Source organism: Pseudoliparis swirei, chromosome 23, assembly GCF_029220125.1.
Source record: "Pseudoliparis swirei isolate HS2019 ecotype Mariana Trench chromosome 23, NWPU_hadal_v1, whole genome shotgun sequence".
NCBI classification, from domain to species: domain Eukaryota; kingdom Metazoa; phylum Chordata; class Actinopteri; order Perciformes; family Liparidae; genus Pseudoliparis; species Pseudoliparis swirei.
This window is the reverse complement of record NC_079410.1, coordinates 17,682,158-17,698,285: the sequence shown is the minus strand read 5'-3', so window position 1 is coordinate 17,698,285 and position 16,128 is coordinate 17,682,158. Positions and strand designations below refer to the sequence as shown.

Genomic DNA, 16,128 nt, shown 5'->3' with positions numbered 1-16,128 from the left:
TGAGGCAGAAACCACTCGGGATATAAAAGCGACATTTAGAGCTCGGAGGACTTGGTTGTGATCGTTTTAATGATGGAAAAGAAGAAGAGGAATAACTGGGAGAGCCTCCCTGCGTCGTTTGTTTTGCTCAATTAAGATCCCGATTTCAATTTCTCTCACGCGCCCTTATAGGAGCTGACGAGCAAAACGTGCGCGCGAGCTTAATTGATTTGTTAATGGATTCAACACTGATGTGTTTCCCAGGTGGGTTTTTAGATTGTCTGATTTCGGTGTCAAATTAAGTGATTTTTGCTCACTCTGGATGCTCATGCTATCATCATGTATGTAAACAATACAAACTGCACAATGCAATTCAATTATTTTAATTCAAAGGAGGTAGAGGCTGAGAGCGCCGCCTTAAGGCTGCGAAGAGAACTGCAGAGGGCTGTGTAGACGCACGTGAATTGGCATCATTATGAGATAAAAAATACATTTAAAAAACACACGTTCCCAGTAAGCTGCCAGTGTGTTGGTCCAGGAGCCTCTGTTTACGCCTCCTGTAGTTCTTCTGCCTCCACGCTGGAGGATGAAGCCACATTTCAGAGCTGAGGGCCTCCTGACACCATCTGCTCCGCCAGCTGCTTTCAGCATCTCCTCAAAGCAAAGCGAGCTGCTTCCTCTCTGTAGACTGTCGCAGGCCGTCAGGTGAGCGGGCTGGGGGTGTGGCGACAGAGCTGAATTGTGCGGATGTCCTCCAGCGTTTGTGTAACCACACAGGTGTGCACATAGTGTGCTTTGTGTGCTTTGTGTGTGCTTTGTGTGTGTGTGTGTGTGTGTGTGTGTGTGTGTGTGTGTGTGGAACAATGTCAATACCCATTTATGTTGATGCAGGTTGTAACAATAACAGGTCCCCGAGGACCCGAGTGGGTGGAAGCAGGTTACTGTTGCTTTTATTGCTTTTATAGTCCTTCAGTCATGTTTATGGTGAAGATGTTGTGTGATAGAGCTTTATGTTTAATCAATTAAACAATTTATTGATAATCAGAAAGTTTTATTCTGAAACCATCTTGATATTTGATTCCCGTAAATAGAATATTTGGGGTTTTGGACTGTTGATTGACAGAACAAGCGATGTAGAGATGTCAACCTGTATTGGGCATGCATATCGCAGGATATTCAGATGTTTTATTGATCAAACAATCGATCAATTAATAAAGCAACTGTTCTCCAGGTTGATTGATAATGACAGCAATCAGCTGCAGCCGTATTGTATGCAGATGAATGTGATAAACATCAACAGTCCTCTACACCTGTAAGAAGTATTTTGGATTTTAATTGCTTACTTTACTTTGCTAAAATAAGAAGTTTTGTGTCAGCTGATTTATTTAAACTACTTAGTTGTTGATGTTCTGGCTTTTATTCTTTTAACTACACAACTCTTAGTCGGGCAAATAACTTGGCTCGTGACAATTTAGCCCATACTGATGTTTTGGGGTTGCTTATTGTGTCTGAATTATAGTACACAATATATATATATATATATTTATATTAAAGAAAAAAGAGAAGAACAGCAAATCCTCCCATTGGAGGATCTTGGCCCCGTCGATGTTTGGTGCTTTTCTTTAATTGGTCTTCAACATGGTGGTCGCTGTGGTTCATTTACTGTTGTCTCTCCTCCACATTGTTATGATGCTGAATGCAGAGATGCAATTTATCCTTGTCTGTCATCCCGTGATGCATCCACCGATTCTCTCATTTAATATGCCACACACACACACACACACACACACACTTGACTGTTGTCTCTTTTAACAAGGCACTGACAGTGTTTGTATTTTTATTTTCATCCCGCCTCCTCTTTTACATTTGAATTCTGTCTCCCGCTGCAGATCCTCCGGCATCTGAAGGTCTCCTGCTTTTCTACTTCTACGCTCTCCTGCCTCTCCTCCAGGGTGTCGATTGTGTTTGACATGTACGCTCCCAAGAGAGTGTAGCTCGTAGTATCGAGAGGATAGTCTAGTGTGTGTGTGTGTGTGTGTGTGTGTGTACGTGTGCGTGTGTGGAGTCTACTTGAAGCACCAAGATGGGCTCGGTAGGAGCGGAGCGCCGCAGGCCAACACCGGTCCAGATGCCCGAGGAGAGGGATGTGTGGAGGGAGGGAGGACAAGCTGGATGGAGGGAGGGAGGAAGGGAAGGAGGAAGGGAGGGCTGGAGGGAGGGCCGAGAAAGCGGCGTGGTGCAGAGCTACAGCTTCGACTCGTACCAGCTGGAGGAGGAGGAGATCGGTAAAGACGCCCCGGAGCGAGGAGTGCTGGCGCTGTCCGAGCCCGGTGAGGGAGTGTTCATTCCACCTATTTCTGTGTGTGTGTGTGTGTGTAGCTGGTACACACTCCATTTCTTTTAGACCAACAAACTTCTCTGTCTCACAACCTGCTGAGTGGAGCACCACTGGTACATTATAATATGTAAGTGTGTATACCAGTGTTGGACAGGATATCATGTGACAGTTATACTATCCACATTTAGTGGGTCCCTCAAAAACTCCAGGGAATTAAGTGAAATAATGTTGATGTTAGAAGTTAATTGTTGTCTGCAAATAACAGAGACAGAGTCTGATTACACACTGTCCTATTTTTAATTTTTATTTATTTATTTATTTGAACAGGGACCGTACACATCAATCAACCCAGCGGTAAATGTGTCAGTCTAAAGCTAAATTTCAACTGTAGTCCTTGTGGCCAGATATAACAAGCCATCACTAATGGAGAAAATGGTTATCACAAGAACATCATAAAAACTAGAATGGGCACTCAGTAGAGCACATACCTTCGCATATCACAAGATTGGGCATTGAATTATGAACATTTTGGCATTAGTTGCATGCCAATTGGACACAAATGTATCGTGCTATGGTAAAAAAAATGTTGACCTTTCCATGACCTTGACCTTGACCTTTGACCCGATTGATCCCAAAATCTAATCAACTGGTCCCCGGATAATAAACAATCATCCCACCAAATTCCATGCGATTCGGTTCAATACTTTTTGAGTTCTGCGAATAACACGCATACAAATAAATAAATAAATAAATAAATACACGACGATCAAAACATAACCTTCCGCATTTTTCAATGCGAAGGTAATAAACATACTGGTTACGATCAAATATAGGCCTCATAATAAAATCATTCAAATAAATACATTTTAAAAACATCATAAAATCATTAAAAATAAAAAAGGAAAAATAAAAACATCATAAAAAGCAATAAACATTCACCCAGTCACTGAGGAGGGAACCACGAGTCATGCTCCACATCTGATGGCTAACGCGTCAGTTCTTCAGGCCGTGTAAGTCAGCCCGACGTTGCCTCTTCCTAAATGCATCACTCGTATGAGCGCAGGAACGAACGTCCGGCTGCACCTCGGGGGCCGTTCAGCCATCTCTCACAAACGGATCGCCGGGACACTGACATCTTTAAGTTCCATGAACGAAGATGAACATTGAAGCTAACAGTGCTAACTAGCTATGGTTGTAGCAGGTGGAAGCTAGTTAGCCTAGTTAGCTTCAGCTTTTCTGAGTGACCAGGGACAGATAGCTCATAAAAGAAGACCATTTATTATAAAGTCTAATAGCAGTGGGAATGTTCTCCTGAATCAGGAAGGTTCTCCATTATCAGGAATGTTCTCCTGTATCAGGAATGTTTTCCTGTAACAGGAATGTTCTCCCGTATCAGGAATGTTCTCCCGTATCAGGAATGTTCTCCCGTATCAGGAATGTTCTCCCGTATCTGGAATGTTCTCCTGTATCTGGAATGTTCTCCTGTATCTGGAATGTTCTCCTGTATCAGGAATGTTCTCCTGTATCTGTCCCCGGGACAGCGGAGATGAAGCAGTCTGTATATTTTCTCCGATATGGAGAATCATTTCTTCATGTCCTCCTCTCACCACCTGTTCCTGATAGTCCTGTTGCAGCCAATGATGGAGCCTTCCTCACTGGTGTAGTGAGTTGCTTGGTGTGTGTATGTGTGTGTGTGTGTGTGTGTGTGTGTGTGTGTGTGTGTGTGTGTGTGCAGATGATGGTGGAGGCTGAGAGAATAAAAACAGAGAGAGTAAATGTGTAGAAAACAAACAGGAAGCAGCCTGTTCAGAGAACATTGCCGTGTTGCCTGGTTACTCAGGTTGCTCAAAGGGCAGTTAACCAGATCACAAGTGACCGAGGACACGGCCCCCAGCGAGGGCCCACAGCGAGGGCCCACAGCGAGGGCCCCCAGACCGCTCCCTCTCTTCTTTCAGTCTCTTCTCCTTTGCTCCAGTCTGTGGCTGTCAGTCTTAATATCTCAGTGTACACAAGTCTGCCGTCTGTCGTTTCCCTAAAACAACAAAGAGAGAAAGTCAGACTTAAAGACTGAATGAAAAATGTAATCTGTAGTTCTACTGAAGGACTTTCGGAAAAGTAAAGAGGGTTAGAGAAGGGGGGAAAAAGGGGGGGGTAGTTTTTATTTTGGCTAAAGTTGGAGCTGTCTGGCATTTTTGAGGAGAGCAGCAGTTGCCATTTTCTTCCAGCAGTCCTTTGCATTATAGTTCATAGTCACATAAATAGCAACAAAAAGACAAGTTTCACGTGCGCCATGTTTTATAAAGATGGACTTTGCCATATGCCGATGACAGATGAGTGTGACATGGGAGGAGGGTTCAAATAAAACATTAATAACCACAGAGATTCTCATGCTTTTTCATAAAGTCGCCCCCGTTCCCCCAAATCATCTTCACACACTAAATATGTCAAGAAGAGACAAATAAAAGTTGTTCAGCCTGTTGCCTGAGACGTCCGTCACAGGCGGCGCTGCAGGCCTCATTGGATCTTCTGCTCATGAGGTTTGAGTTGGTCTCTCTTCTGTCGGAGCATTGATGTAACTAACTCCACCATTTAAATCAAACCCGTCAGAGCAGCAGACATGGAGAGTCTTTTAGGACCTGTATGTTATATATTTGTTGCCATTGCACATACGGTTATTTAAGTAGGCATTTATTTATAAGAAAATAATGTTTATTATTGAGGAATCGAGGCGTCGCCAGATGAATAGGAAAATAATGTCTCAGTCCCAGGTATCATATTATTAAATTATATTAAACAAAGTGAAATAGGTGGTATCAAATTAATTCATCGGTGGAAACATTGAAAATCCTCAAAATACAGGTTTAGGAAAGTTTAGGGATTAAGAAAGAAAATGATATAAAGAAAATGTACAACTTTAACCATGAAACAGAATCAGCAGCAAAAGTCATTTTTTAATCTGAAGCTACTCAGCTGGTCTCCGGTCTCCAGCTGCTTCATCCTGATTGGCTGTTGGGGATGGAGTGTGTTCGCTCCAGACCCAATTCAGATGCTTTGAAGTCATTTTGATCCCGACTGTTTGAGTGTGATTTCATCCTCTTTTAATTTTCTAACCCTTGACTCCTTTCCTTCCTCCTTTAGACTTTGAGGAGCCGATCCCTGACGACCGTTACCATGGCATCTATTTCGCAATGCTATTGGCCGGCGTGGGTTTCCTGCTTCCCTACAACAGCTTCATCACCGATGTGGACTACCTGCACCACAAGTTTAAAGGTGTAAACCGCATGAATAAAGCCGGGACCTGCACCTTTTAGAGAATGTGTGCGTCCGACAGACACACACACACCCGGAGAGTAACCCAATGTGTGTGTGTGTGTGTGTGTGTCTCAGGGACGCCAATCGTGTTCGACATGAGTCTGACGTACATCCTGGTGGCTCTGCTGGCCGTCATCCTCAACAACGTGCTGGTGGAGCGACTCAGCCTGCACACCAGGATCACTGTGGGTAAGTCGAGCAGGAAGGAGCTCCAGTTGTGAAAGAAATTCTCATTATGGAAACTTTTGCTCTGAATCTGTTATTAATGAACCTCAGGCCTTATCGGAGCAGAATACGTAGAGCAAGAATGGAGAAGACAGTTTAAAGAAGAAGATAAATGAACTACATTTTCCCATGGATTTGATTGATGACATTTTTCAAACTGACTTTGCCCAATTCTGTGAACTCAGTGTTTCAAGAGTGTTGGTATTATTATTACACCTTGCATCATCATCAGTTTTGCTTTTCAGCTTTCAAATATTTTTTGAAAGAGAACTCTCTATTTAAGTAGACCCTTCAGATATGAGCATGCACATTGAGGCGTAATGTGCACCAGGTACTGTATATGGAAGTGTCTGATACTGGAAAGATTTCACTTCGGCTCCAAATTATTCATTAAAAAGCTAATAAAGCAAATATTAAAGAGATTCAGCCGATACCAGAAATGAAAAAAAAACTGTTATTTAAAAATGTATGTCAACCCTCAGAGAAATCTGAAATCATTACACATACGTAATATTGTTTCACAAGTGGAAGAGCAAAGTTTCACCAGCTTAAAATAGCTCTGCCTGCATCCTTGGTGAAATGTCTTTTGATGTTCGTCTGCTGCAGTTAACAAACTCAGGATCGGCCTTCAGGGGGAAGCGATCCTCAGGACGGCCTGTCGAGCCTGTGTTCAGTCATGACCTGTTCTGTGGCGTCCATTCACCTGTCTGTCTGTCTGTCTGTCTGTCTCTTCCTTTGCAGGCTACATATTAGCTCTGGGGCCGCTGATCTTCGTCAGTGTGTTTGATGTCTGGCTCGCCAAGTTCACCACCAGGCAGGCTTATGTCATCAACCTCGTCTCAGTGGGAGTGGTGGCCTTCGGATGTACAGGTATCTGTCTGTCTGTGTGTCTGTGTGTCTGTCTATTTATTTAAATGGTTTATTTAATAAGGGACAGTGCACAGTGTGTGTCTGTCTGTGTGTGTGTGTGTGTCTGTGTGTCTGTGTGTCTGTGTGTCTGTCTGTGTGTGTGTCTGTCTGTGTGTGTGTCTGTGTGTCTGTGTGTCTGTGTGTCTGTCTGTCTGTGTGTCTGTGTGTCTGTGTGCCTGTCTGTCTGTCTGTGTGTCTGTCTGTCTGTCTGTCTGTGTGTCTGTCTGTGTCTCTGTCCATCTGTCTATCTGTGTGTCTGTCTGTCTGTCTGTGTGTCTGTCTGTCTGTGTGTCTGTGTGTCTGTGTGTGTGTCTGTGTGTCTGTCTGTCTGTCTGTGTGTCTGTGTGTCTGTCTGTCCATCTGTCTATCTGTGTGTCTGTCTGTCTGTCTGTGTGTCTGTCTGTGTGTGTGTGCCTGTGTGTGTCTGTCTGTCCATCTGTCTATCTGTGTGTCTGTCTGTCTGTCTGTCTGTGTGTCTGTCCCATGAAACAGGTGTGAGAGTTGCTCTTACAGTTTAGAGAATCATAAGACTGTTTTTGTAAAATAAATATCTCAAGCTATTGAGAATAAAACCCCATAAATAAGGTGATAATGAGTCGATGTTGTTGATGTCCTGCAGTCGACCTCCTGACCTCCTGTACGTCACGTGGAGAGTGATGCCAAACGACAGGTGCTCAGTAAGAGCTGCTGCTAATGACAGGATGACATCATTATGACACGATGATGTCATAATGACATGATGTCATAATGACACGATGACGTCATTATGACACGATGATGTCATAAACTGAGCCGGTCTGTGATCACGGAGGCTTTTGGCCGACAGTCTTTAATTAGCGGCGGTGCGAAGGTCAGAGGGGCTTCAGGAAGTTGTGCCTCTCAATTATTGATGTTGTTTCACCGTTGCCTGTTTGCACTGATACACACTCCCTGATGCCTCTCCAGTGCAGCAGTCCAGTTTCTATGGTTACATGGGGATGCTGCCCAAGAGGTACACACAGGGGGTGATGACCGGAGAGAGTAAGTCAAACTCACACCGACAAAGCTCTGCGCCTGCACATGCCTGTCCCTGTAATCACCCCCCCCCACTCCCCCGCCCCGCTGTCTCCTCCCAGGCACAGCAGGTGTGATCATCTCACTGTCGCGCATCTTCACCAAGCTGCTGATCGCCGACGAGAAGAGGAACACGCTCATCTTCTTCCTGGTCTCCATCAGCATGGAGATGCTCTGCTTCCTGCTCCACCTGCTCGTCCGCCGCTCTCAATTCGTTCGCTACTACACCAACAGCGCCCAGGGCAAAGGGCCGGTCAAAGGTCGCGACCCGCACGACAACGGGACCGGATACCGAGTCCACCACGACGTCACCGCAGAGGACGTACGATTTGTAAGTGTGTGTGTGGACGGTGTGTTCTCTCTACTGTGTGTGTGTGTGTGTGTGTAGTCGTGTGAGGAGCTCTGTGCTGCTCTGTCAGATTATATCTCGTTAACATTCGCCACACCTCCTCCTGACTCTGGTGACTTTTCCTCTCGCGCCACCACGAGGCTCACGTTTATGTTTTTTAATCACTTCACATTAGATCAGATTTTCTCATTAAAGTTTAATCGACATAATCTTTCATAAATGTTGCAACAGCAAGAGAGCGAGAGAAAGGCCTCTAAACTGTGATGTCATGCCACTCCCATTTCCTTGTTGATTTCTGCGAGTAGTGTGTGTGTGTGTGTGTGTGTGTGTGAGTGTGTGTGTGTGTGTGTGTGTGTGTGTGTGTGTTTTGTGTGTGTGTGCAGGGATGGAGGGCTGAGTGGGTTTTAAAACGCTGTATCATTTATTTAAGCTGCGCTGCACTTAGAAAGATAAATATTGAGAGCGGAAGAGATTTTGGGGTTATTAGGGATGAAAGTGGTGATGTGGAAAAAAATATGAGGAACGATGCCATTTTAGAGAGAAAGGGAAAAGCGAAGGCCTCTTGTGAAGAGAAAGAAAATGAGTCACGACACCGAGAGGAAAACGGTCGAGGCAAAGAGATGAGACTCAACGGAGGGAAAGAAAGAAATTAGTGAGATATGAAACAAGTGGTGAATCCACTTTGTATTCATGCTTGAAGCAGCACTTTGGCGCCTGAGGATGTGGAGCTGATATTCCACATCACACTGTGTGTGTGTGTGTGTGAGTGTGTGTGTGTGTGGGGTGGGGGTTCAGAGCCTTCAAAGGAAGACACATCACCTCAGGCTGTCATCTTTTCATGTGTGCTTGTTACGTCCGCATATTACAAGTGTGTGAAGGACGCCCCCCTGTATGTGTGTGTGTGTGTGTGTGTGTGTGTGTGTGTGTCATTTTCTGCATCTGGGGGCTGATCCAGGCAGCTCTTTGTTCTGGTTGCCGGGGGATACTGAGCGCTCTATGTTAAAGTATAATCAAGGAGAGTGGTGCCTTCTGGCCAGTCCCTTCAATCGTGTGTGTGTGTGTGTGTGTCTTTGTGTGTGTGTGTGTGTTTGTGTGTGTGATGTGCTTAGAATAAGATCTGTGATTAGAAGGATGTACTGGATAAAGAGGACACATGTGTTTATAGACTGTGTGTTTGTTGTGTGTATGTAGACTATGTGTGCGTGTGTGAGTGTGTGTGTGTGTGTGTGTGTGTGTGTGTGTGTGTGTGTGTTTGTGTCTAAAGCTTATTTGCAGTCCAATCTGCAGAGTCTCCATTATCATTACGTCAACCCGCAGCCACTCACAGTGATCATCTCTAATACTCAATGCCATAAAAAGATGATGTCATGCAGTCAGTCTGACCGAAAAGAAACCCGGAAAATATTAAATTAACGGAACCACAAAATGTGTATTTACGGTGTGACGGCTACCTCTAGTGTTTTTCTTAAAGAACTGTTGATGTCCTTCATAAAGCTTCGTCCTTTTTTGGGGGGAAATGAGAAACAAAGTGAGGATGTGTACCCAAGTAATTTGATAATTAATCATAAAAGGGCTCATGTGTTTTCTATTTCAGTTTGTAATTAAATGGTCGATGTAATCTCGATGACTGAGCTCAAATGTGTATCTGCCTGTTGGGTTTTTTTAAACACTGAGGAATTATTCTGCGTGTGTGTCTCTTCAGGGAAACGGTGGCACAGCACCGACCCCGACGGAGGAAGTGGTTGAGGACTTTGAGGGCGGGACGTACGTCAGATTCGATGCCCCGAAAGCCAAGATAAGGAGGAGCTGGCCTGGCGTCCGCGGTACTTCCCTCTTTAAATCACTGCTCCGTTACCTTCTGACTCCGAGAGATGGACTTTACATTTAAGTGCATCCCCCGGTGATTCATGGGAAGAGGGGAATAGTCTTAAAGATTACGCTGTTCAAGTGAGATCTTTTAAATATCATCCTTTGTGTGTGTGTGTGTGTAACCAGACATGATCTTGCGTCGTTACGTGGTGGCCCGTGTGATCTGGACCTACATGCTGTCGATAGCAGTGACCTACAGCATCACCTTGTGTCTGTTTCCCGGGCTGGAGTCAGAAATACGAAACCACACCTTGGGAGAGTGGTTCCCCATCCTCATCATGGCCACCTTCAACATGTCGGACTTTGTTGGCAAGGTGGGGTACAATATTCAGTCACATGTCAATATTATGTCACACGTAACACACACTATGTCAAGAGTGTGTTACTGTTTCATTCCAATCTCTTTTTAATTATCTCCATTATTTATTTAGCTATGGAAGAAAATGTATTTTTAATGACAGTTTAGAACATATTTTTATAGATCTGTGTTTTCTGGGCTAAAGTGCCTGGTAAGTCATCTGAAAGGCAGAGAGAGATATTTCAGAGACGATGTTAAAGCAACTGCAATCAATATGTTCATATGAGCAATGGATCACAAAGAAACAGTCAAATTAAATAATCAATATAAAGAAGCCATACTAGATTTGATTTATAAAATAATGATGACAAGTTTAATGAGACTTCGACAGCAGTTTTTCCTGATAAACAGCTTCACAGTTTAACCCTTGTGTTGCCTTCGGGTCAATTTGACCCGATTCAATGTTTAATATCGGTGTTCTTTCGGGAGTCAACAAACAAACATAAAGTACCTCACACTTAAACTTGGAAAACAATATTAATTCTAATAATTTTCTGGAGATTTTAATAGCTGGGGTCATATTGACCTCAAGGGTAAAATATGTTAGTAAATATAAAGGTAATAGGAGGGTTAAACATTGAATCGGGTCATATTGACCCGAAGGCGACAGGAGGGTGTAATATTTAATCGGGTCAAATTGACCCGAAGGCAACACAAGGGTTAAAGAGCAAATAGGAGGCTTCAGGAGTTTCATTAAGAGGTGGTCTTTGAATCAAACTGACACTGTAAAATATTAAATATGAAAAATCCCCAGGGAAAATATGCCCTTGCCCTAAAATACACTTGATCGACTCGGATACCAGCATTTATAAAAGCAATCCCCACGATGTCACACCTCTTGAGATTGTGGGATTGAATTGTCGGCCTCCGCCCGGCTGCACAACTACAGCAGAGAAGAGACGAAGGCCCTCTGTGACACTGGGACTGACCTTGAGAAAACAGAGTCGCTCCATTTATTAAAGCTTAAAGTAAGAATGGAAAAGAAATCTGGTTTATTTTGGGATAATTGCACTTAGCTCAAAGGCTTTATCCGAATATTAAGAAATGAAACCTTATCTGGTGTCCTTAAGTCCTAATTTTATCTTTTGAAAGTGAACTTTATTCTGATTGCACACTTTGACTTTGTCTTCATAAAAAATTTAGCATTTTGTTGAAAGTGGGGGGAAAAAGATAAGACGGGAGAAGATAACTTTAATCAAGGTAGCTAAGAGGTAAAAAGAAAAAAATCCTGATTAGAAAAAGCAAAGAACAGTGGAAAAAAACGAGTGACCTATTGTGCTCTCTTGAACGTGCCCCAAGCAGCTCGTGAACACATGTCTAAGTGAGCTACTTCAGGACAACTCATTATGTATCATTTCAAACTAATTTAACTGTAATGTCTGGAGAGAAGACCCTAACCCTCAGCCTCACTGGAACTCTTCCTCAGATTCTTGCAGCGCTGCCATACGACTGGTCCGGAGGCCGCCTGCTCTTCTTCTCCTGCCTGAGGGTGGTCTTCATCCCTCTGTTTGTCATGTGCGTGTACCCGGCCAGCGCGCCCACCCTGTCCCATCCCGCCTGGCCCTGCCTCTTCTCCCTCCTCATGGGAGTCACTAACGGCTACTTCGGGTCCGTGCCGATGATCCAGGCTGCGGGAAAAGTGTCGCACGAGCAGCGGGAGTTGGCCGGTGAGTAAAACTACGGGATGGTTTCATAATGTCAACATGCAGAGTTTGTAAAGGTTACATTACATCACATGTCATTTAGCTGACGCTTACTATCATGTTACATTCATACACCGTAAACACAGGGGGCAGTTCAGGGTTAAGTGTCTTGCTCAAGGACACATCGACCAGGGCGGGGATTGAACCGCCAACCCCCTGATTGAAAGACGGACCTGCTAACAACTGACCCACAGTCGAGTAGGTTATCGTAGTTATGTTGATTTTTATTCTTCTTTCAGTCTAATATCAGAGAGAAACGGCTACAAAAACAATAACACATCAAACTCTAAATGGATTAGTTGATTGAAAGGACAATTATTTCAAATAATCATTCAAGATATTTATCAAGCAAAAGAGGTTCCAGCTTTTCAGATGCTTCGCTGCTTCCTTCTGCAAACTGAGCTGCAAGCTGAGCGTCTTTGTGTTTGGGACGGACAAACAAAACTCTTTGTGATGCGTCTGTCGACTCGGTGCGAGAGGAACGCCTCCCAGAGCCTCTGCTAACGTGCTAGTCCTGTTTCCAGTCTTTATGCTAAGCTAAACTGATTGGCTGCTAGCTGTAGCTTCATATTTAGCATTCACACATGTGAGTAATATCAATCTTCTCATGCATCCCTCAAATAGAAAGAAAATGTGCATATTTTCCAAAATATCAAGTTTAAAAACAACCATGTACCCAGATCATGTTGTATGCTAGCTTAAAACGTGTTACCGTACCGCTACAACGAATTGCAAAATGTGCTGTCGTTCGTATGTAGCCTACTGAAGTAGCATGCTAGCACGCTAAAATAAGCAAGTGAACATTATACCTGCTAAACATCAGCATGTTGTTGTTGTTGTTGTATATGCACATTAGCAAGCTGACATTACCATTTAGCTAAAAAAAGCAGCGATGCTAATGTAGCTGTAGTCTGTTAATCTTGATTCTTATGATCTTAAATGCAGATCACTGTGCCAAGGGTATCAGCTCTTTATAACGTGATTATTACTTGACCTCTTTCTTTACAAGACGTGTATACAAAAAATCCAATAGGCCATGAATATGAGACACAAGTGTACAATCCCTCCTCAGTGTTGTGGCATTTTGCCGGTAAACACCGGTGTGCGTGCTCAGTGCTCGTGCCCCGTCTGCAGAGGCTCGTGCTGCGACTGTAAACCCTCTTTGTCCCTCCAGGGAACACCATGGCGGTCTCCTACATGAGCGGCCTGATGGTGGGCTCCGCCGTGGCGTACGCAGCTTACAGCTTCGCGGCTCCGGGACCAGGAACACACATCGCCACGCTCAACATGCACCCACACGCCAACGCCACCGGGTACTGAATATCACACAATCACGGATGTAAACACACATACACGCACACAACATTTACAAACACAAGACCCTGGCCGGGAGGAGCAGCGTAGGGAGAGGTGGACTCGAATCCAGCCGCGGTGGACCAAAAGACTCGCGGCAAAGAACTCTTGAAAGGTTCATGTTCATACTCTGAGAGACGTATTCTCCTTTGTCCAGGCCATGCTTCACTGTGACTTACTGGAGACAGAAAGTGGAATAAGATACAAAAAGAATGGAGGACATTATGTTAAACAGTAAAAACGTAGCACATTCCTCCACATTGGTTCACTGACCTTCAAATGTTACGGCTCTGCTGTGGTGAGGAGCTGGACGTCTGTCCACAGAAGCCCTTAAAGTGTCTCACAGTGAAACTATTGTCTGCTTGTGTGTGCGAGCCGACTGGCTGACATTTGTTCAGTGTAAAGTCAAGCGGTCGTTCACCGCAGGGAGCCAACGGCTCTCAGTTTTGGAGGAAACTGTGTGTCACGGGTCACATTGGATGCATTTCACATTGTTGGTATTCAAAGTGGAGAGGAGATGCCACTGTGGGGTTTAGCCGTCGTTTCAGCTGTTTCCGAATCATAATCTTTGACAACCTTTGAGCACATTATTTAAACGCCACAACAAAGAGACTCAAAGGCTCAATTCAATTCACCGTGAAACAGGAGCAACTGCAGTGTGACCTGTTTGCGAGTATAATGGAATATATAGAATTATGAGACGGAAATCCAGTCGCCCCAAATCCCATCAGATATGTTTAAGTACGAGTTCAAGAGTCTTCGGAAATATTCTAATCATTTACAGGAAGAGCAACGATTGGATATAAAATTCTCCCACACTATTTTTGACATTTTAACACAGAAATAGAACCAAGAAAATCTGTTTTTATTTTAATTGTACTTCCTTATAAGGAATTACAGTTTTCTAATGACAGACAAAATACGGTCAAAACTTGGTTGTCTCTGAGTTGTTAAGATATTTAAATAGTAAAAATAATTGTTGATGCATCAACTGGATGAAAAGCATCAGTTGCATTTACTTTCAATGATGAAGAACATTATTCTCATCAGCCGTATAAGTATATAAATAAATGGAAAAAACTAATAAGAATGTTAAACCTATATGGATTTATTATGATTATGTGCATTTGCAGCTTCTCAGTTCGTTTTAAGAGAAGAAGAAACTGAATGACTTCCTGTCTGTTTCCTCTGGGTTCCACATCTCTTCTCGTATCATCTGATGAGTGGAAAGAGAACAGATGTTGGCATCAATGTACCAGATAGCTGCGTCTTACAGTTGTGGTTTAAACAAATGGTTTGTGTCCCCTCTGTGTCCCTCTGAACGTTGTCTGTGTGTAACATTCATTTAATGATGTGGGATAATCTGGGAAAAACATATACGTGCCAAAACGTCTGCTTGTTTCTGATCAGTGTTAGAACCCGAGAAACGAGAGAATGTAATTATGTGATCAGGATGAAAGTTGTAAATATATAGAATGAAATGCTCTCAACGCGTATAAGAGCTCTTATTTTTTTCATATAAACTAGAAAAAGATCAGATGCATATTTTCCTGTAGCTTTATTTAGCAGAGGCGATCTGGAGAACTCTGGTTTCCTTTGTTTTTCAGCTTCTCTCCCAACATCTGCTGTTGGGTTTGATACATGTTCCCGTGATAAGTGGATCTCTGCAGAGTCCAGGCTTTATACATTATGAAGAAAACAGGCCTCAGTGTAGCGCACTACATTATGTAGGAGACGGCTGCCTCTGTCAGAGCCGCTTGAGGAGCGGTCGACTCCATGTGGGAGCTCACCTCATTATGTACGTCCCACTGGGCCGACGGTGGCACGTTGCCCGAGGCATTTCTCCTCCCAGAGCTGTTGGGTTTGAATGTGTTTTTAGTTATTTTTGGTCAGATGTGTCGTTAAAGGACATGAAAAGTCTCTTTCCTTCCCTCTCTCTCTCCCTCTGGTAGAAACCGTAGGGACATTCAAGAGAAGGGGGAGCCCATCTTTCAAAGCGTTGCACCTTGAACTCACATTTCTTTCAACCATTTAAGCTCATTTAAAGGAAAGGTTTGACATTTTTTGGAAATACACTTTCTTGAGGCGAGTTAGACGAGCCGATTGATGCCGCTCTCTATTGTACTGCCACCAGCAGCTGGTGCAGCAGAGAAAATGACTGGCACCGTCCAAAGGGAACAACATCTGACTTCCAGCAGCTCTTATTTAACGTCATGGATCTCATCTTTTTAATCAGTGGAAACTATTTATTTTTTAAATGATAATTTTACATATTACTCTTGTTCGATTCAGCATATAAAACATAAAAAGAGTAAAACGCCACATTGTTTTAGTGATTACTACCAGTTAGGTAATATAAGAGGACAGATGTTTATTCGATATGCTAAGCTAAGCTAAGCTAACCGACTACTGGCTCCAGATTTATTTACTGCACCCACATGAGAGCCGTATCACTCTCTGAGAGAAAGGGAACAAGTGTGTGTGTGTGTGTGTGTGTGTGTGTGTGTGTGTGTGTGTGTGTGTGTGTGTGTGTGTGTCCCAAAAGGAGAAAATATTCCTTCAAGATTCCTAATTGGCCGATTATTTTATTGCCGTTTGCTTAGTGACATTATTTGTAAATGTAAAATCAGTAAAAAAGTAAGATATTCTAAATAAATGACCTTACCATGAAACAAGTTAA

At 43.5% G+C, this 16,128-nt stretch overlaps 1 protein-coding gene across 1 annotated transcript; it reads left to right on the top strand.

Annotated features, from left to right (window-relative positions):
* Positions 1-1,893: 1,893 nt before the first annotated feature.
* Positions 1,894-16,128, top strand: slc29a4a (solute carrier family 29 member 4a). The gene is made up of 10 exons (XM_056408146.1): positions 1,894-2,309; positions 5,456-5,587; positions 5,705-5,818; positions 6,596-6,724; positions 7,709-7,783; positions 7,879-8,147; positions 9,868-9,988; positions 10,161-10,348; positions 11,819-12,059; positions 13,270-16,128. The coding sequence occupies exons 1-10, from the start codon at positions 2,063-2,065 to the stop codon at positions 13,413-13,415; spliced, it is 1,662 nt and encodes a 553-aa protein (XP_056264121.1). The 5' UTR covers positions 1,894-2,062; the 3' UTR covers positions 13,416-16,128.

Coding starts and splice junctions, on each gene's coding strand:
- slc29a4a (XM_056408146.1), top strand. CDS start 2,063: ATGGGCTCGGTAGGAGCGGAGCGCCGCAGGCCAACACCGGTCCAGATG. Junction 2,310..5,455: donor GCTGGCGCTGTCCGAGCCCG/GTGAGGGAGTGT, acceptor TTCCTCCTTTAG/ACTTTGAGGAGCCGATCCCT. Junction 5,588..5,704: donor CCTGCACCACAAGTTTAAAG/GTGTAAACCGCA, acceptor TGTGTGTCTCAG/GGACGCCAATCGTGTTCGAC.